This window comes from Bos javanicus, chromosome 22 (genome assembly GCF_032452875.1).
Source record: "Bos javanicus breed banteng chromosome 22, ARS-OSU_banteng_1.0, whole genome shotgun sequence".
Lineage (NCBI taxonomy): Eukaryota > Metazoa > Chordata > Mammalia > Artiodactyla > Bovidae > Bos > Bos javanicus.
Genome location: NC_083889.1, coordinates 57,221,331 through 57,240,826, shown reverse-complemented (window position 1 = coordinate 57,240,826; position 19,496 = coordinate 57,221,331). Strand labels below are relative to the sequence as shown.

Sequence of the window (19,496 nt, the reverse complement as noted above, 5' to 3'; positions counted from 1 at the left end):
TTTGATAGAAGTGATGCATTGTTGCTGTTTGACGCCTGCACTGTGGTTCTGCGAGAGGATGCCCTGTTCTTAGGAAACACACACTGAAGTAATGGGCCTAAAGGGGATGTGACACGTGTGCTCGACTCCCTAACAGTTCAGAAGAACATGCATCATGCGGCGTATTACGTGCAGAGAGGGAGCAGTGGTTCTCAAAGTGGGTCCCTGGAGGAGCATCAGCATCACCAGGAACGGGAGAGAAATACAGACTTTGGGGACCCCGCCCCAGACCTCCCAAATCAACTGTCTTGTCTGTTCTGACAAGCCCTCCAGGGGGTTCTGCTGTCAACTTCTGAACATCACTGATACAGAGAGAATGATAAAACAAGTGTGAGTCGTTTCTGGGGAAAGGGCATAGCTTTCTGGATGATTACTGAAACTTACCTGTACTCTGAAAGTGTTTCAAAATAAAAATTAATGATAACAACAACAGAAGGGTTAGCCTATGTAGAGATGTGAAAAGGAAGAGACCTTGGGGGCAAGGAGGCAGATGGCAGGTTCCTGCAGAGACCTTCAGAGAGGTGCTGGGACCAGAACCTCTGTTGCCAGTGAGGGGCGGGGGGGTCGGGCCTGCTCCATCTTCCAACAGCGAATCTCTTTACGGCAGGAAGTGCAGCACGAAACCTACTAACCTGAGTAGGAGAGCCCGGCGATCTCTGTAAACAGGTCTTCTTCAGAAAAGCTTTCGGGGAGCATGAGGAAAGCCGCGGTCACAGCGCTCTTTAGGTTTTGATCCAGGGCCGAGCGGAGGGCCACATCCTCATTCATCGCCACGATCTTCACCTGGAAAAGCAGGACGTTCAGAAGACTTCCTGAAATGGGGCACTGCCCAACCTGGGTGTTACTACACGCACTGGAGCTGTCCAAAACCCTCAGCCCTGAAGATACTGCAGTGTTAGGCCCGTTGACATGAAATAGTTACTAATCTAATTCTGGAGTCTCCTGTTTTAAGCCCAAATCAGAGAACTCATGACATAGGAAAGAAAACAAAATAAATATTTTTTTAAATGAGGAAACCCCACGAGTTTTGAAAAAGTTAGTACAAAATGGAATAAATGACCTTTGAGAAATTGAGAATTTTATTTTTTAATCTCTTTGTTCTTCATTTAATTTTATGGTAGACAAAGGCATTTTACTTCTTTATTCAGAACTCATCTCTGTTCTTATCTAACCTGAGCAGGCCACGCTCTATTTTGAACTGATCTGAACCTGAGTAAGGAAAAAGGAAAGAAAACCAGCTAGAAGAAACTGCTGTCTGTGCTCCCCTCCCATCGAGATACAAACTGCTCCAGTGTGTCTGACTGGTCGTGAAGACGGCGCTGCGGTCACCAGCGTGTGCTCACGCCCTGTCTCTCACTACGTCTGTGACGGGGTTCATACCTGAGCCAGGCTTACGAGCTTGCGGGGAAGATTCAGTGAGAGCCCGAAGCTGAGCCCACAGCTGAAGGGAGCTTCCCTGTGTGTCTCCTGGTGCACAGCGCATGCGCTTCTCTGAGCCGGGGCTTCTCACCTTTAGGAGATCAGAGTCTCCTGCAGGGCCTGTTCAAACACCCAGTATTAGGCCCATCCCCAGAGACTCTGACTCGGCAGGCCGGGGTACATTTCTGCCAGGTTCCCAGGTGACGCTGATGCTGCTCCAGGGGCCGAGTGTGAGCAGCACTGCTCTACGGCACGAGCTTAGAACCAGAACTGCCACGTTGCTCTCTGTAGCGACTGTGCCAGTGTGCACTCCCGACACGATTGTGGACCATCATGCTGCTTCTGATTGACTTTCTAAGCAAGCAGTGGGTCTAGAAATTCCTCCTGAGGACACTCACGTATCTGAAACGCAGCTGCCGTCTCTGATCCTTTAGTGCTGTAAGCAAACTCTCCTCGTGTTCCAGAAAGTAGGGTTTAGACTGCCTTTCATTTATCAAACACAGATCATTTCTGACAAAATTCAGACAACACATAAAAGACACAAACAGTATGACAAACTCCAAATTAAAAGTGTATTAGATGGCAAGGAAAGATGGGAATGATGTAAATCCCAAAGTATAGTTTCTTCTCTGTTTTTTTTTTAAATTAATTGTGAATAACAATATTAGAAGACTTAACTATTTTATAAATCAGGCTTAAGAACCTGATTGAAGAAAGACTGAAGGTAGGAGGAGAAGGGAATGACAGAAGATGAGATGGTTGGATGGCATTACTGACTTGATGGACATGAGTTTGAGCAAGCTCCAAGAGTTGGTGATGGACAGGGAAGTCTGGTGTGCTGCAGTCCACGGGGTCACAAGGAGTCAGACACGACTGAGCAACTGAACTGAATTGTAAAACCTGAATTCTACCTTTTACCTTTTGTCCTTATTTTTTTAATGGAATATTTATAATATACAAAGCTTCATATGGTACATAAGCTACTTAATTCCATATTGCCTCCTCCCTCATAAGGATTTAATGGCCCTGAATTAAGCCTTGGAGCACTTGGTTGAGTGTGGAATTACCGCAAACATCTGCAGAAAGTCAAAGCAGGGAGCAGCCCAGGAGCATGGTCCGGAGAGGAGAACCATCCCTAACAACACTCACTCACTGGTTTTTGGAGTCGACCAGCAATGTCTAAGTTATTCCAGTTGAGGAGATCTTCGATCAAAACACTGGTGCTAATAACTCTGTATTTGATAAGCTGGAAAAGAAAAGAGTCGTGCATGAGAAAGAGCAAAATGCCATACTGACCCTTGGGCAAGTGCAAAATATAAAGACCTAAATTTCTGACCAGGGCAGAAGCTTGATTTCCAAAGCCACTCAAAAGACCGCCTACCTTGTAAAAACACATCTCCATGAAATCTTCTGCAAAGGGTTAGTTTCCAAGACTCTGTCGCCTGAGGTATTCATGGTGCGATGACCACAGCTTTAACTCTGGCACTTGTGATGTCAGAGGCAGAATGGCTCTATAGGCTGTCTGGTCTTGGTCCTCAATGGACTGGAAATATCAATAAAAACAATGGTCCTGACAGGCACGTGGCACAGTTCATGCTCCTCATGTGAGAAATAAGAAACCTGATGCTCAGAGAGAATAAATGGTGTGCCCGAGGTGGCACCCGGTGGAGCAGAGCCAAACCAGGTCCCTGAATTTCAGTCTGGGCTTCCAGTGTTGTTTCATCACAGAGAATGAGAAATTTTTCTCAAAGTTTTCACTGACATCCTTTACATGGTGAATTTCTCTTTCACGGTTGACTATTTCAAACACCTCTGTAATTACAATGCAACATGCAAACATAAAACATCTTTATCAGCTCTGAACACATGGAACTATGGTCAAGCTCATCTCAGTAGTAATTTGCACAAAATCCTGAATGCAGTTGTTCCCGGTTACAAAATCCCATTTGCTTCAACAGATATCTTCAGACTCACTTCACTGAACTTCAGTATCCAAGCAGCCTTCGCAGGCTACAAATATCTAAAAAGTAGCTGAAGAATTTCAATTAAAAAGTACAGTCCCTTTGGCACACAGTTATGCCCAAACATTTGGTTACTGGCGCCTGTAATATGTTTGAAACTACTAATTAGAGGTCGGCTCAGCATAACATTAATACTGGAGAAAGCATAGAGCTCCGAGCTCCATGACTAGTGCGGATGTGCAGGGCTGGGCTGAGTGACCCGCTTCCCCCCGACTCCGGCCACCGCACCGCAGAGCCCTTCTTGCCCCAGGCGCCTAACAGCTGGGAGGCAGGACCAGACGGCAACCAGAAAAGTAAACGCACGGCCCAAAGGCGATGCAGACATCACCATATCAACCACAGCGCTCATCCCTTCCTCGCTCAGATAGGCCTGCAAAACTCTTCTCAAGTCGGTACTCCAGCCTCCTGCCTTTCAAAGTGTTGTCCACCGCCCAGCAGCATCAGCGTCACAGACCCAGTGAATCAGAATCTGTGTTCCAACAAGATCCTCAGGTGACTCGTCTGCCCAGGGAAGGGTGACGGCCCTGAGCTGTCGGGAGCCTGGAGCAGTGCAGGCACAGCAGTCACCCTCTGCCCGGCTGACTCTAGGAGGCCCGACTTAGCTTCCACTGGTCCTCTCACACTGGGGTCATGCCGGGTTCCTGGACGTCCTCTTAGAGCCTGGACTCCTCATCAGAATGACCACTGGGCAGGGTCCCCACAGTCAGACAACCCTCCACCAGGATCGGGGTGCTCATCTGCCCTCCAACACCCGTCATCAAATTCTGCCCAACCGATGGCACCAAGGAGTTCCTCCCACTGGGCACCACAGGCTTCCAACTACCTATGATCCCCTCTTCACTTCCAACTTCTCCCTGGGAGTGTGTGCCTCTCCGTATAAATAAGATTAATTTCCACCCTGATCTGCAATGAGTCTTCCCCTTCCTCCCACTGACCAAACCAGTGGTTCTCAAAGTATGTTCCAGATGGGCAGCATCAGCATCATTTGGAAACCTGTTAGAAATGCAAATCCAGGGGGCAGGAGAAGGTGGGAAAAACTGAGCGAGAAGCACTGAAATATACACCACCATGTGTACAAGAGGTAGCTAGTGGGGAGTTGCTATACAACACAGGGAGCTCACCTGATGCTCGGCAGCAGCTCAGAGGGGTGGGATGGGGTGGGCAGTATGTTCAAGATGGAGAGGACATATGTATACCTACGGCTAATTCATGCTGATGTATGGCAGAAACCAACACAGTAGTGCAAAGCAATTATCCTCCAATTAAAAATAAATAAAATTTTAAAAAAGAAATGCAAATCCTTGCTGCTGAGAGAGTAAACCTTAAAAGTTCTCATCACCAGAAAACCAACTATGTATGGTGATGGGTGTTAACTAGACTTACCGTGGTCATCAACCCGCAGTAAGATCAGTCATTTACGCCACACACCTACAACCAGCCCAGCGTTACAGGACGATTACCTCTCAGTGAGTGAAAACTGCAAATCCTCAAACCCTCTCCCAGACCTTCTGATTCAGGAACTCTGGGGGCAGGGCCACCACCTGTGTGCCCGACAGGCGCGCTCGGGTGCTGCTGAGGCACTAAAACTTGACACCAAGAAACAGCTGCTGTTGCTGTTCGGTCACTAAGCCATGTCTCTCTGTGACCCTACGGACTGCAGCACATCAGGCTTCCCTGTCCTTTACTATCTCCTGAAATTTGACTCCAGAGTCAAACTCATGTCCATCGAGTCAGTGATGCGGTCTAAACATCTCATCCTCTGCCGCCCCCTATCTTTCCCAGCCAAAAAACATTTGGCCAAAGGCAACAAATAAAACACAGTCACATTCATCACCTTCATCCGGCAAAAGTGTGAACAGTTCCTGACTGTAAGAACACACATATTTAGCTGGAACTCTAAAGGTTAATAGCCACCGAAGTTAAGACAGAGGCCCGAAGTCACTCACCCTCCCGTCACACATGATCACCGGTGCCGTGGTTATTCTGGACAGGAGTGATAATCCTTGGTCCCAATACTTTTTTTCTAGTCACTAAGTTGTATCCGACTCTTTGTGACCCCATGGACTATACAAGCCATGGAATTCTTCAGGCCAGAATACTGGCGTGGGTAGCCTTTCCCTTGTCCAGGGGATCTTCTGAACCCAGGTCTCCCACATTGCAGGCGGATTCTTTACCATCTGAACCACAAGGGAAGCCCAAGAATACTGGAGTGGGTAGCCTATCCCTGCTCCAGGGGATCTTCCCAACCCAGGAATCGAACTGGGGTCTCCTGCATTGCAGGCAGATTCTTTACCAGCCCAATACTTTAAGGAAAGAGTAATGGTTCTAATTTTTCTTCAGGTTCTTTGAATGCCATGTGACAGGGTCTCAACATATGTGAACACGAAGTTCCACATGACATTCTGGGAGGTGAAGAAAAGAGGATTTTTAGTTTTAACTCCTAGAAAGACAGCAAGACAGAGTTGAAAGTTCTAAGACTCAACATTGCTGTGATTAACAGCAGACTCAGGGTCAGAAACTTAAGCAAACCTCTGGAACCAGGTTGAGCTTCGTTTTCCTCAACTCATATAACAGTAACACTGGCTGAAGTAATGTTCCAGCCCTCTTTTAAATACTTTCTGTATTATACATACAGTAACTCTTTTTATCCTCAAAACAATCCTACAAGGTAGATACCATTATTATCCCATTTCTACAGGAAAGGAAACCATGGCACAGAGTAAGCTCCCTGCCCAAGGACACACGGTTAATGAGTGATAGACACAGTCTGGTTCCAAATTCTGGGCTAGACCACTTTGCTACACTGTCTTCCACCTAAATAGTTAAATGTGCTCCACTTTTCTTTCAGATCAGATAACACCATGTGGACAAGCTCTATAAAGCATTATGCAAAGGGAAATAAGTTATCTTAACTTCACCCATTAGCCAACCTCTCCCTGATCATCTAGGATGAGCTCTGATGGGTCCTGAGATAAAGAGCTCAAAGTCAACTGGGGAGAAGACAGATTATTAGCAAAACGACTTGCTAAGGGAATTTCACTCAGAATGGGGTCACAGAGGAAGGAGGAATTTTCCTATGAGACGACACTCTTCAAGACTCTGGTAAGTCTGAGTCTTCAAGAATGCACAAGTTAAGCAGATTTGGTGAAGTGTTAGGCAAGGCCTGAGGAATGGGGTCGGGGGGAGTCCTGTTGGGTGAAAACGCTCCTGTGGAGGACACAAGAGCTGGGCATGTTCTGGGAGCTGTGTCTAGGTCGGTAGGGCTGGATGGGATGCAGGTATAGAGTGGTGGCAGATGGACCAAAGAGGGAGACTGGCTGCCGTGGTAAGAAATGCTCCTGCAGCAGAAAGGGAGGTCAGACAAAGGATGCACCACCACACACAAGGCTGCCTGCCAGTAACCAGGGTACCGAGGCAGGGACTCAACTGGGACAGACTCAGGTGCTGGAATCTACTTGTGAACTTGCAGGGGACAAGGGTGAGGGAAATTCCTTCCTTTTCTTGGAGGGAATTCCAGGTCTGCTCAAAGGAAAATCTTCACAGGAAAAAGAAGAGGTGACTATAGAATCAAGATGCTCTGAGTTTCCTACAAACTAGTGGTGATAGTTAAGAATTTGAGTGGACATGTTTTAAAATTTTTTCATGTTAATGTATGTTGGAAAAAAATAACCTATTATAATCTATAATTTCCTGTGTGCCCCAAATGTATCATTTCCCATATGTTGTCAATTTAAAGAAAAGTTCAGTTCAGTTCAGTCACTCAGTTGTGTCTGACTCTTTATGACCCCATGAATCACAGCACACCAGGCCTCCCTGTCCCATCACCAACTCCCGGAATTCACCCAAACTCATGTGCATCAAGTCAGTGATGCCATTCAGCCATCTCATCCTCTGTCGTCCCCTTTTCCTCCTGCCCCAAATCCCTCCCAGCATCAGAGTCTTTTCCAGGTGGCCAAAGTACTGGAGTTTCAGCTTTAGCATCATTCCTTCCAAAGAAATCCCAGGGCTGATCTCCTTTAGAATGGACTGGTTGGATCTCCTTGCAGTCCAAGGGACTCTCAAGAGTCTTCTCCAACACCACAGTTCAAAAGCATCAATTCTTTGGTGCTCAGCTTTCTTCACAGTCCAACTCTCACATGCATACATGACTACTGGAAAAACCATAGCCTTGACTAGATGGACCTTTGTTAGCAAAGTAATATCTCTTCTTTTTAATATGCTTATCTAGGTTGGTCATAACTTTCCTTCCAAGGAGTAAGCGTCTTTTAATTTCATGGCTGCAGTCACCATCTGCAGTGATTTTGGAGCCCAGAAAAATAAAGTCTGACACTGTTTCCACTGTTTCCCCATCTATTTGCCATGAAGTGATGGGACCAGATGCCATGATCTTAGTTTTCTGAATGTTGAGCTTTAAGCCAACTTTTTCACTCTCCTCTTTCACTTTCATCAAGAGGCTTTTTAGTTCCTCTTTACTTTCTGCCATAAGGGTGGGGTCATCTGCATATCTGAGGTTATTGCTGTTTCTCCTGGCAATCTTGATTCCAGCTTGTGCTTCTTCCAGCCCAGCGTTTCTCATGATGTACTCTGCATAGAAGTTAAATAAGCAGGGTGACAATATACAGCCTTGACGTACTCCTTTTCCTATTTGGAACCAGTCTGTTGTTCCATGTACTCCTTAAATTAGGGGGCTTCCCAGGTGGCTCAGTGGTAAAGAATCCACCTGCTAATGCAGGAGACACGGAAATGAGGGTTTAATCTCTAGGTCAGGAAGATCCCCTGGAGGAAGAAATGGCAACCCACTCCAGTATTCTTGCCTGGAGAATTCCATGAACAGAGGACCCACGTGGGCTACAGTCCATGGGGTTGAAAAGAGCTGGAAAAGACTGAGCAACTGAGCACAATAAAATATAAAATAAGCACATTACTTAAACACTAGTATAGGTGGGAACCAGGAAATTCAAGGCATGGTATAGATGGCCTCAACAGGAAGTGAACAGGGAAAGATTAACTGAAAGGTTACAGCCAGGTGTCCAAAGCCAAGAGGCCCTAGAGCAGACAGCACGTGACCATTTCCTTTGTTTATTTAAAAAACAAAAACCAAAAAACCCAGTCCGGAACAGGAGCTGCACATACAGAAAACATCTCTATCTAGACTCCTGCTCCTTTTACCTTAATTCAGCAGGAGCTCAAAAGCTTTGTTGAAGTCAATCAAAAGCCTCATTAAACAGCAAATATGTCTGCCATTTTTTATGTCTTAAATTTTGACTCCACCTTGGAAGCAAACTTGTTTTCCCCCATTTGCAGAAAAAAAAAAAATCTGCAATCACAAGGAAAACTGTACCCTCACTTCTGTTATGCTCAGCCAATTCTGAAGCGTAACAACGCCTTGCCCTAAACAGACTTGGTAAATGTCCTGGGTCAGAGAAACACACTGCTCACCCACTAACTCTCCCTGTTAGTTCAATCAGTTCAATCACTCAGTCAAGTCCAACTCTTTTCGACCCCATGGACTGCAGCACACCAGGCTTCCCTGTCCATCACCAACTCCTGGAGCTTGCTCAAACGCATGTCCATCGAGTCGGTGATGCCATCCAACCATCTCATCCTCTGTCGTCCCCTTCTCCTCCCGCTTTCAATCTTTCCCAGCATTAGGGTCTTTTCCAGTGAGTCAGTTCTTCACATCAGATGGCCAAAGTATTGGAGCTTCAGCTTCAGCATCAGTCCTTCCAATGAATATTCAGGACTGATTTTCTTTAGGATGGACTGATTGGATCTCCTTGCAGTCCAAGGGACTCTCAAGAATCTTCTCCAACACCACAGTTCAAAAGCATCAATTCTTTGGTGCTCAGCTTTCCTTATAGTCCAACTCTCATATCCATACAACTACTGGAAAAACCACAGCTTTGACTAGACAGACCTTTGTTGGCAAAGTAACGTCTGTGCTTTTTATTATACTGTCTAGGCTGGTCATAGCTTTTCTTCCAAGGAGCAAGTGTCTTTTAATTTCATGGCTGTGGTCATCATCTGCAGTGATTTCGGAACCCAAGAAAGTAAAGCCTGTCCCTCTTTCTATCGTTTCTCCATCAATTTGCCATGAAGTGATGGGACTGAATGCCATGATCCTCCTTTGTTGAATGCTGAGTTTTAAGCCAGCTTTTCACCCTCCCCTTTCACCTTCAAGAGGCTCTTTAGTTCCTCTTTGCCTTCTGCCATAAGGGTGGCGTCATCTGCATATTTGAGGTTATTGATATTTCTCCCAGCAATGTTGATTCCAGCTTGTGCTTCATCCAGCCTGCCATTTCACGTGATGTACTCTGCATATAAGTTAAGTAAGCAGAGTGACAATATACAGCCTAGACGTACTCCTTTCCCAATTTTGAATCAGTTCATTGTTCCATGTTTGATTCTAACTGTTGCTTCTTGACTTGCATACAGGTTTCAGATTTAGTTAGTGCCAAGTGCAAAGTTGCTCAGTCGTGTCAGATTCTTTGTGACCCGCCATGGACTGTAGCCTGTCAGGCTCCTCTGTCCATGGAACTCCCCAGGCAAGGATACTGAAGTGGGTACCTGTTCCCTTCTCCAAGGGATCCCAACCCAGAGATTGAACCGAAGACTCTGGCATTGCAGGCTATTTCTTTACTGTCTGAGCCACCAGGGAAGCCCAAGAATACTGGAGTGGGAAGCCTATCCCTTCTCCAGCGGATCTCCCGGAGCCAGGAATCAAACCGGGGTCTCCTGCATTGCAGACGGATTCTTGACCAGCTGAGCTACCAGGGAAGCCCTTGCTATTTGTTAAAGTCACTGCAAATGCCCTAAGTCTACCATCCGTCCACCAGCTTCCCAAAGTCAGGAGAATCACTTTGTATTTTCTCCTACAGCCAGAGACGTAACCCTCAAGCTTGGCTGCGAGATAGAATCACCTGGGACTAGGACGTTTTTTAAATTCCTAAAGCCTGGGCTCATCCCAGACTAATTAAATCTGAATCTCCGCAACTGGAACCCAGATTATCAATTTTTTTTTTAAAGCTTTCCAGAAAACTCGAGAACACTGAACGAGGACCTGGCCAAGTGTTTTTTTTTTTTTTTTCCCGTCTTGTCCCGGCACCAGCTCTTCCCTGCACATAATTGCATCTCCCGCTCTTAGACCCAAGCGGACTCCTACGTGTCTTTGGAAGCGCAGCTCAGGCTGCCGCTCTGCTAAGAGCCCTTTCGTAGGGTTTGTGTCAGGACTTCGCGAGTTGATACGGGGATGCGCAGAGCGGCCCGGCAGCTCCAGGGCTCGGGAGGGACCGAAGGCAAAGGACCTCCCGGGCTCACCTTCTGGTCTGAGCTGGGCCCCGCCTGGCGGTACACCCCCGAGCCGTAGGCGAAAGCCAGCCTCAGCTCCTCGGGGAAGTGAGACAGGATCTTGCGGAAGGCCACCCCCGAGCTCTGCAGCGCCTGCAGCGCCATGGGGCCGGGGTCACCGAGGGCCCCCGGAGGACAAGGCGGGACCGGGAACTCGCTCGGGGTGGGAGATGGAAGTCTGGGACCCGCCCGGACGGACGGAAGAAGGCTGGGGCCGGGGGGCGAGGAGATGGGGGGCTCGCAAGGACTCGGGGCGGCAGTTCAGTCAGACACGAAGTCTGTCAGACATGAAGTCACTCAGTCAGGCGAGAGGCAACAGGAACACAGCCGAGTGGGCGACGCCCGGCCCTTCAGGCGGCCACGCGGGCCACGCCCCCCGCGCGCACACGTGCTCCGAAGGCGCAAGAGCAAGAGCAGGCGCCCTCCCGCGAGTGGGGACGCCAGGCCTCTTCAGAGCCCCCTGGTGGTCGGAGGAGCGCGTTGCAGGCTGGACGCCTGGAATTATGACTCGGACATTGGAGCCGGAGAGTGACTGCTGATTGAACTGCCTTTGAGCCTTAAAAGTCCTTGCTTGTTCTCGCCTCAAACCTCATTTTCATAAATGAGTATGAAATCACGTGTGTAGTATTGCAGGAGGTCTTTTGGATGAGGTGAAATTCACATAACGTAAAATTTTACACTTTACGATTTAGTGCATTTATTGCATTCACAATATTATGCAACCATTGTTTCTATTCAGCTCTGAAACTGCAGAAGATTTTGAAGCTTTAGGGAAACACAAGTAAGGTTAAAATCACCTCAAATCCCACCATCCAGATCAGATCAGATCAGTCGCTCAGTCGTGTCCGACTCTTTGCGACCCCATGAATCGCAGCACGCCAGAGACTATCACTATTAAGATTTGGCTGTGCTTTCTTCCCATTAAAATCGTCTCCAAATTCTATGCTGGGTAGGAAAGTGCTTCATAAGTGGTAAAACAAACAAACAAAAAACCCGCACCAAAGTTCTCTAATATTTGTATTTAATATTAAGGGTAAGGAAGAGTCTTTTCCCCTTTGCCTTATGGATTGAGCTCAGCAAGGGGCACATGAAATGCAGTTTCTTATGGAAATGGGATCCTAGGTAAGAGTTCACCTCTTCGTGAATAATTAAAGAAACTTGTGGGGCTTCCCTGGTGGCTCAGTGGTTAAAGAATCTGCCTGCCAACGCAAGAGACGCAGGAGATGTGGGTTTGAACCCTGGGTCAGGAAGATCCCCTGGAGGAGGAAATGGCAACCCACTCCAGCATTCTTGCCGAGAAAATTCCATGGACAGAGAAGCCTGGCAGGCTACAGTCCATGGGGTCTCAAAGAGTTGAACACGACAGAGCGACAGAATAACACACACACACACACACACACACGCACACACAGAGAAACTTGCTCCGGGACACGGGGCCCTTCAGGATGTAGTCTGAATTCCTGGACAGGGACTTTTCAGACATGCTTTCCTTCTCCCCTGATGAGCCCGGCCTCTCAAGGATAACAGAAGTAGTAATAGCTAAATTTGGGTTTGGCTAAACGCCCTTGATGCATTTCACATGCGTTTTTCATTGTGTTCCTTCTACAGCCTTGTGGGAGGAGGTGATGCCTTCATTTCGTAGATGAAGCAGCCAAGCGTTCCAGAAAGCAATGTGCTGGGCATCACGTCAGCCTTAGCAAACCGGAATGAAAATCTGACTCCGTGTCTTCCAGTCCTACTCTGCCCTTGAAGGGCTTTGGGCAGGGACCCGTCAGGCTCAAACGTCAGCCTGGACCGGAATGGAGGAAGACGAGCAGGGAGACCCCTTAGGAAGCTGTTACCAGAGCTCCGCAGTGCATTTAGTTGCCTTGCCTGGGGTGACAGAGGCAAATATAGGGAGAATTCAATTAGGAAAAAGGTGGACCGAACAGGGCTGCCGCCTTGCAGGGACTCGGGGGGATGGAGGAGAGGGAGGAGCAAACCCGGACCAAACCGTGCAGGGGCGAGGCTGGGTGCCCAGGGCCCCGCAGGACCGAAGGAGGAGCCCCCGTCAGTTCCGCCTGCGCAGCAGAGGCAGCGGAGACCGTCAGCGATGGCCCGTGAGCCGGGTGCAGCAGGATGGGTAGGAGTTCATCCGAAGACGACGGGAGGGAGACTCTACCAAGGAAGGACCCACAGGACGATGCTAATCGGTGACGCTGGTTTCTGTTCTGTTCTCAAGCTCTCTCTATGCTTTCCTCTTCATTCCAAAGACCCCTGGGACAGGTTCCCTTAGACCAGCCTTGTTCACAAAAGGAGACAGGCCACCTGAGAGGAGAAGCAAATCTCCCCAAGCCCCGCCGTGAGGGCTTTCATTTTAAAATGAAAGCATACAAAATAAAAGCATGCAATAGATACTTTTTTTGTCATTTGCTTTTTTTTTTTCCTTTAAAACATCAGTGACAACTTTTCATGTCAGAATATCTCATTCCATTTATTAGCAAAATTTTCTAAAATATGGATATGCCAGCATTGTTTAAACATATTCATGATGATGGAAATAGATTATTTCTATATTTTTGTACGTGCAAACTACACACACAGTGAACATTCTTGTACACAGACCTTGGATATGTGTTAAGTCTTGCTAAAAAGTAGATTTTGCGAAGGGAACTTGCCGGGTCAAAGTGTCAGGACATTAACACGTCCCCTCCAAAAAACTGGACCAATTCACACTCCCACCAAACAGGCTTCAGTTCTGGATATAAATAAAGATTCTGCAGTGTTGCTGCATTTTTCTCCCTTGTGGGCTTTCACACATAATTATCAGTAATTTTCATTTTCATAAACACTTTCCTTCCCGATAATGCAAAATCACCAGCTGGAAAGTTCCATCACATTCCTGTGTGCATGTCGCCTCTCTCCAGAAAGAGGCAGAAGCAATGGAGCCAGAACACCTTCATTTTCTTCAGCAGAAATCTCCCTCCTCCTAGCAGCTCATCCACTTCTCTTTAAATGACCGTGGCTTCCTAAGGTAGAAGCTGTTAAAAAGCCCCAGTGTTCTATACAATCGCTTTAGGGTTCTATTGGAACTCTTATACCAAGGAAATAAAAGCGTTAGAGAGCCATTTAAAAATACAGATAAATGCCACTTGATTTGACTGAATGTTGGGCCTCTTTTTCTGATTCATTCGGCTGTTGGCTTTGTACTCCTTAACAATGACCTTGTCAGGCTAGGTTTCACCAGGAGGATGTTCGCCTATTTCATTTTCTAAGAAGCCCTGTGAAATCTCTATAACTTTTATGCCTTGGTTTTTCTTATAATCAGTGTTTAAGTCAAGGACATAAAATGTTTGGGAAAAGAAAATCCGAGTTCTGTGACCCTCATAATTCATCCTATTTTCAGCTGATCTACTGATGGAACTGGAGGAGAGGGGTCTTGATGACTGTGTCCTCAGAGGTGGTCACCCTGACACATCCATCCCTTCTCAGCTGACTGACGTGTCCTAAGCGGGCCTGACTGACAGCATCTTTAGTGCATCTTTAGCCTCTGATAAGAGGTGCTGAGGTACCATCTGGGCCCCAGTAGTTCAGAGCTGTGTGACCTTGAGCCAGGCAGCTGAGCTCTCTGTACCTTCGTTTCCTCATCTGTAGAATGGGCATATGGATACAGCCCACCTTATAGGATTGTTGGGACGGCCAACGAAACAGTATCCTGGAAGTACGAGAATGGTGTCTGCCGCTGAACAAGCACTCAGTAATGTTCTGCATTGTACTGAATTCTTAAGAGATGAAGTACAAGAGGAATTAAGAAGCATAATTATACATAATATCTTTATGGAACTTAGCATTTCAAGCAAAGAACTTTTCCAGACATAGCTTTATTTAAGTCTTAAAACAAATCCCGGGAAATGAGTGGTTACTAGTCCAATTTTACAGATGGATAAACTGCTGTGCAGAAAAATGATTTGCTTGAAGTTGCAGGACTAATGCCAGTCCCTGTGAATACAGTGCCAAGTCTAATTCTTTTCATCTTGTACCATAAAAAGAAAACAAACCATTTATTTTCCCAAGGGATTCATTCATTCATTCTCCCATTGAAATCTTTCTCTTCCTTTACCTTCAGCTCAAATATCACCCCCTTCTGATCAGAAGTAATTGTTCTGTCCTCTGTGCTCTTATATAACCCTTTACTCTTAGAGCTTTAAGCTTGTAGCTCTCCAGCCCTGGTATTAAATTTCAAATGTGTCTATCAAAAACAGTTACATAAGCCTTGGGGACTCTGGTGTCTGGTCCCTGCGGACGGGACCAGGATCTTCCAATCCAGGTGCACCCTCCTGAAGGTTCCATAAAAACTCCTGCATCCAAAGACCGGTGCACCCTCTGGGCTGGAAGAGTTTGAAAAAGTCACCTGCTGTGCAACTCTCATGCTGGTGGGATTCCCCGCTGCAGCCTCCTTGCACAGAGCCATCGCCCCACCTAGGAACCATAGTGTCCTCAGCAGAGCGGTCTGCCAGGGCTTGGCATGGGTCTTGAGGGTGAATAGTAAGGGGAAAGAATTTCTGAGACATAAACCTTGGAGTGTTTCTTCTAGCACATTCCCCTGGAATCAACAACCTAGGAGCATGACTTACTTTAGGTCTCTGATTGGGGGACCGAGTAACCTGAGTGCGGCATGAAGCAGTGCTCTTGCCTTGTGGACATGTCTTGTAACAAGGACTTGGAAACTGGTGGTAAGAACTGATGCTGAAACTGAAGCTCCAATACTTTGGCTGTCTAATGCAAAGAGCTGACTCAGTGGAAAAGACCCTGAGGCTGGGAAAAATTGTGGGCAAGAGAAGGGGACAACAGAGGATGAGAGGGTTGTTTGGCCTCCCTGACTCAGTGGACATGAGTTTCAGCAAACTCAGGGAGATTGTGAAGGACTGGGAAGCCTGGGGTGCTGCAGTTCATGGGGTCGGAAAGAGTTGGACACGACTGAGCAACTGAACGACAAAAGTGAGTAGCCACGAAGGGACCTGAACCTGGTGAGGAGTGACCTCACAGGATTGAGTGACTAAGCATACACACAGGCACACGTATATCCCCTCCCTTTTGAGCCTCCCTCCCACCCCACCCCCATCCCACCCCACTCCAATAATCTTAATGGCAGTTTTCATTTATTTAATAAATGCCAGACCCTGTGCTAGGCATTTGATATACAGTATCTTATTTAACCTAAACCATGCAATGTTCTGTGTTTACAATGATTAAATAACTTCCAACCGTCTCGCCACTAAGGACGTACTTTTATGAGTTTCTTGTGATGAATTCATTCAACACATATTTTATGAGGGTGTGTGTGTTTGGGTGTGTGTGCACCAAGTACTGCCTGGACCTTGGGTCTATAACAGCTAAAAGAAGACACAAGGTCTGCCTTCTTAAAATGTATCAGTACTATAGTTACCCCCTGTGGCAACTTGAAATAAGTTCTATCACAAACTACATTTATAAACTGTGACTCTATTTCTTTATCTGTAGAACCCCTGGTGTAAGAGAGTGGCCACATGATTAGCTATTCAGCAAAGGAATTCTGGGGCTTCCCTGGTGGCTCAGACAGGAAAAAATTCTCCTGCAAGGCAGGATATTCAGATTCCATCTCTGAGTCAGAAACATCCCTGGAGAAGGGAATGGTAACCCACTCCAGTATTCTTGCCTGGGGTATCCCATAAGAGCCTGGCAAGCTACAGTCCATGGGGTCACAAAGAGTCGGACACGACAGAGTGATTATGCACACACACAGGCTTCAGGAAAAACACACACACACACACACACACAGACACACACACATACTCAGTAATTTTCCAAAGGAAAGAGTTGAGGAGAAAGGAAGATTTGAGTTGTTTTCTCTTTAAATCTCCTATGCCTTAGGAAGCACAGCAAAGAGCCTAACTTTTCATAATGTCAAAGACAAAAGTCCACATAATCCCAGGTTATCAGTCACTCCTGATTAAACCTTCAGGAGACTCTTGGGAGTTGGGGCGGCAGCCAAAGAGCAATGAGTCTTGATTCTCAGCAATAGAAGGACTAAACCCCTTAAATAAGGTTTTGCTTGGAAGCTAGGTAAGACGGTGAATTGGTTAGAGGGGAGCAGAGCAGATGGGAGATGACAAGTATAATGAAAGATGAGGACTCTTTCATTGGCCAGCAGACATGGAGACCAAGCTCTGTAGCCATCTGTCCATCCATCAACCCATTCATTATCCATCTCTCCATTCATCAGTTCAACCACTACCGCCCAAGCACATGTGTTATACACAAGAGTGAACAGAAAGAATCCTCTTCAAGGAGGTCTCAGGTGGAGCTTCCAGGTACGGTTGTATAGGGTGTACACGGCATAACTTCAGGGGCCACTCTTTACATCCTTGTCTCTTGTGAGTTGTGCAGTGTATAACCTGGGCAGCTATACCACAGTCTAGCGAGGAAGACAAACAAGTAAACAGGCCATTATGGCACCATAGTTAAGGTCAGTAGGGAGGGAGACTGTGGCAGCAGAGAGCAGGGATATGTAAGTCATCGGCCATGGAGGTGGACTTCACACAGGGCTTCCTGGAGAGAGTGGGGCCGAAACCGAGCCCTGGGACTCTCCTGGTGGTCCAGCGGCTGAGACCCCACGGTCCCGTGTAGGGGGCCTGGGTTCCATCCCTGGTCAGGGATCCCTAGATCCCATAGGCTGCAACTAAGGATCCCACGTGCCACAGCTGAGATCGGCCACAGCCGACTAACTAATTAAATAAAAATAAAAAATAAACTGAGCCTTGTGGGAAAATGGGAGTTATCCAGGGAAAGATGTGGGAGAAAATGGTCCAAGCGGTCGGAAGAGCATTTGAAGAGCCCTGGAGGCAAGCCCATATTTCAGCAATATGTGTACCGTGAACTTCCTGATGTTCAAGCTGGTTTTAGAAAAGGCAAAGGAACCAGAGATCAAATTGCCAACATCTGCTGGATCATGGAAAAAGCAAGAGAGTTCCAGAAAAGCATCTATTTCTGCTTTATTGACTATGCAAAAAGCCTTTGACTGTGTGGATCACAATAAACTGTGGAAAATCCTGAAAGAGATGGGAATACCAGACCACCTGATTTGCCTCTTGAGAAATTTGTATGCAGGTCAGGAAGCAACAGTTAGAACTGGACATGGAACAACAGACTGGTTCCAAATACGAAAAGGAGTTCGTCAAGGCTGTATATTGTCACCCTGTTTATTTAACTTATATGCAGAGTACATCATGAGAAACGCTGGACTGGAAGAAACACAAGCTGGAATCAAGATTGCCGGGAGAAATATCAATCACCTCAGATATGCAGATGACACCACCCTTATGGCTGAAAGTGAAGAGGAACTAAAAAGCCTCTTGATGAAAGTGAAAGTGGAGAGTGAAAAAGTTGGCTTAAAGCTCGACATTCGGAAAACAAAGATCATGGCATCTGGTCCCATCACTTCATGGGAAATAGATGGGGAAACAGTGGAAACAGTGTCAGACTTTATTTTTCTGGGCTCCAAAATCACTACAGATGGTGACTGCAGCCATGAAATTAAAAGACACTTACTCCTTGGAAGGAAAGTTATGACCAACCTAGATAGCATATTGAAAAGCAGAGACGTTACTTTGCCAACAAAGGTCTGTCTAGTCAAGGCTATGGTTTTTCCAGTGGTCATGTATGGATGTGAGAGTTGGACTGTGAAGAAGGCTGAGCGCCGAAGAATTGATGCTTTTGAACTGTGGTGTTGGAGAAGACTCTTGAGAGTCCCTTGGACTGCAAGGAGATCCAACCAGTCCATTCTGAAGGAGATCAGCCCTGGGATTTCTTTGGAAGGAATGATGCTAAAGCTGAAACTCCAGTACTTTGGCCACCTCATGTGAAGAGTTGACTCATTGGAAAAGACTCTGATGCTGGGAGGAATTGGGGGCAGGAGGAGACAGGGACGACAGAGGATGAGATGGCTGGATGGCATCACTGACTCGATGGACGTGAGTCTCAGTGAACTCCAGGAGTTGGTGATGGACAGGGAGGCCTGGCGTGCTGCGATTCATGGGGTCGAGAAGAGTCGGACACGACTGAGCGACTGATCTGATCTGATCTGATCTGGAGGCAAGAAAAAGCTTGATACGTTCGGGGATCTATGAGTAGTTTATGTGGTTGGAATGGGGAGAGGGCAAGGAATATGGAAGATGAGTTTAGAGAGGTTGGCAGGGGCTACATCCCAGGGGTTCTTGTAGGGCTGGCTAAGATGCATGGACTTTATCCTGAGGCCAGTGAGGACCAATTGAAGGAGGGCGTGACATGGTCAGAGTTGCTCTTTAGAATAATCATTCTGGCTGCTGTGTGGAAGGTAGGTTGGAAGGGGACCAGACAGGAAGCCTGGAGTTTAGCAGGGGGCTGGGACATCATCCAAGATGAGAGGGCCCAAGGTAAGGTTGTGGAAGAAGAGAGTGGGGATGAAATGATAGAGGAGGTAGCACTGTCAGAATCTGGTGACTGGTTAGAAAACAGAGGGGCTAGCAGTAGAGAGATTGGGGCCATTACTGAGCTGAACAGGGGTGTGAGGATTGTGGGGAGACAGTGAGTTGAGTCTGAGGTGCCTGTGGGACCCGTGGGTGTTGATGAAGGTAGCATATACCCTGACGCTTGGGAGGGTGATGGAGGCATCCT

General features: G+C 47.0%; 1 protein-coding gene across 1 annotated transcript; it reads right to left on the bottom strand.

Annotated features, from left to right (window-relative positions):
- Positions 1–641: 641 nt before the first annotated feature.
- LOC133235553 (phosphatidate cytidylyltransferase, mitochondrial-like) lies at positions 642–5,030 on the bottom strand. Its single transcript, XM_061397209.1, has 3 exons — positions 2,840–5,030; positions 2,612–2,704; positions 642–822 (listed from the first exon to the last, which is right to left on the bottom strand). The coding sequence occupies exons 1-3, from the start codon at positions 2,858–2,860 to the stop codon at positions 667–669; spliced, it is 270 nt and encodes an 89-aa protein (XP_061253193.1). The 5' UTR covers positions 2,861–5,030; the 3' UTR covers positions 642–666.
- Positions 5,031–19,496: the final 14,466 nt, after the last annotated feature.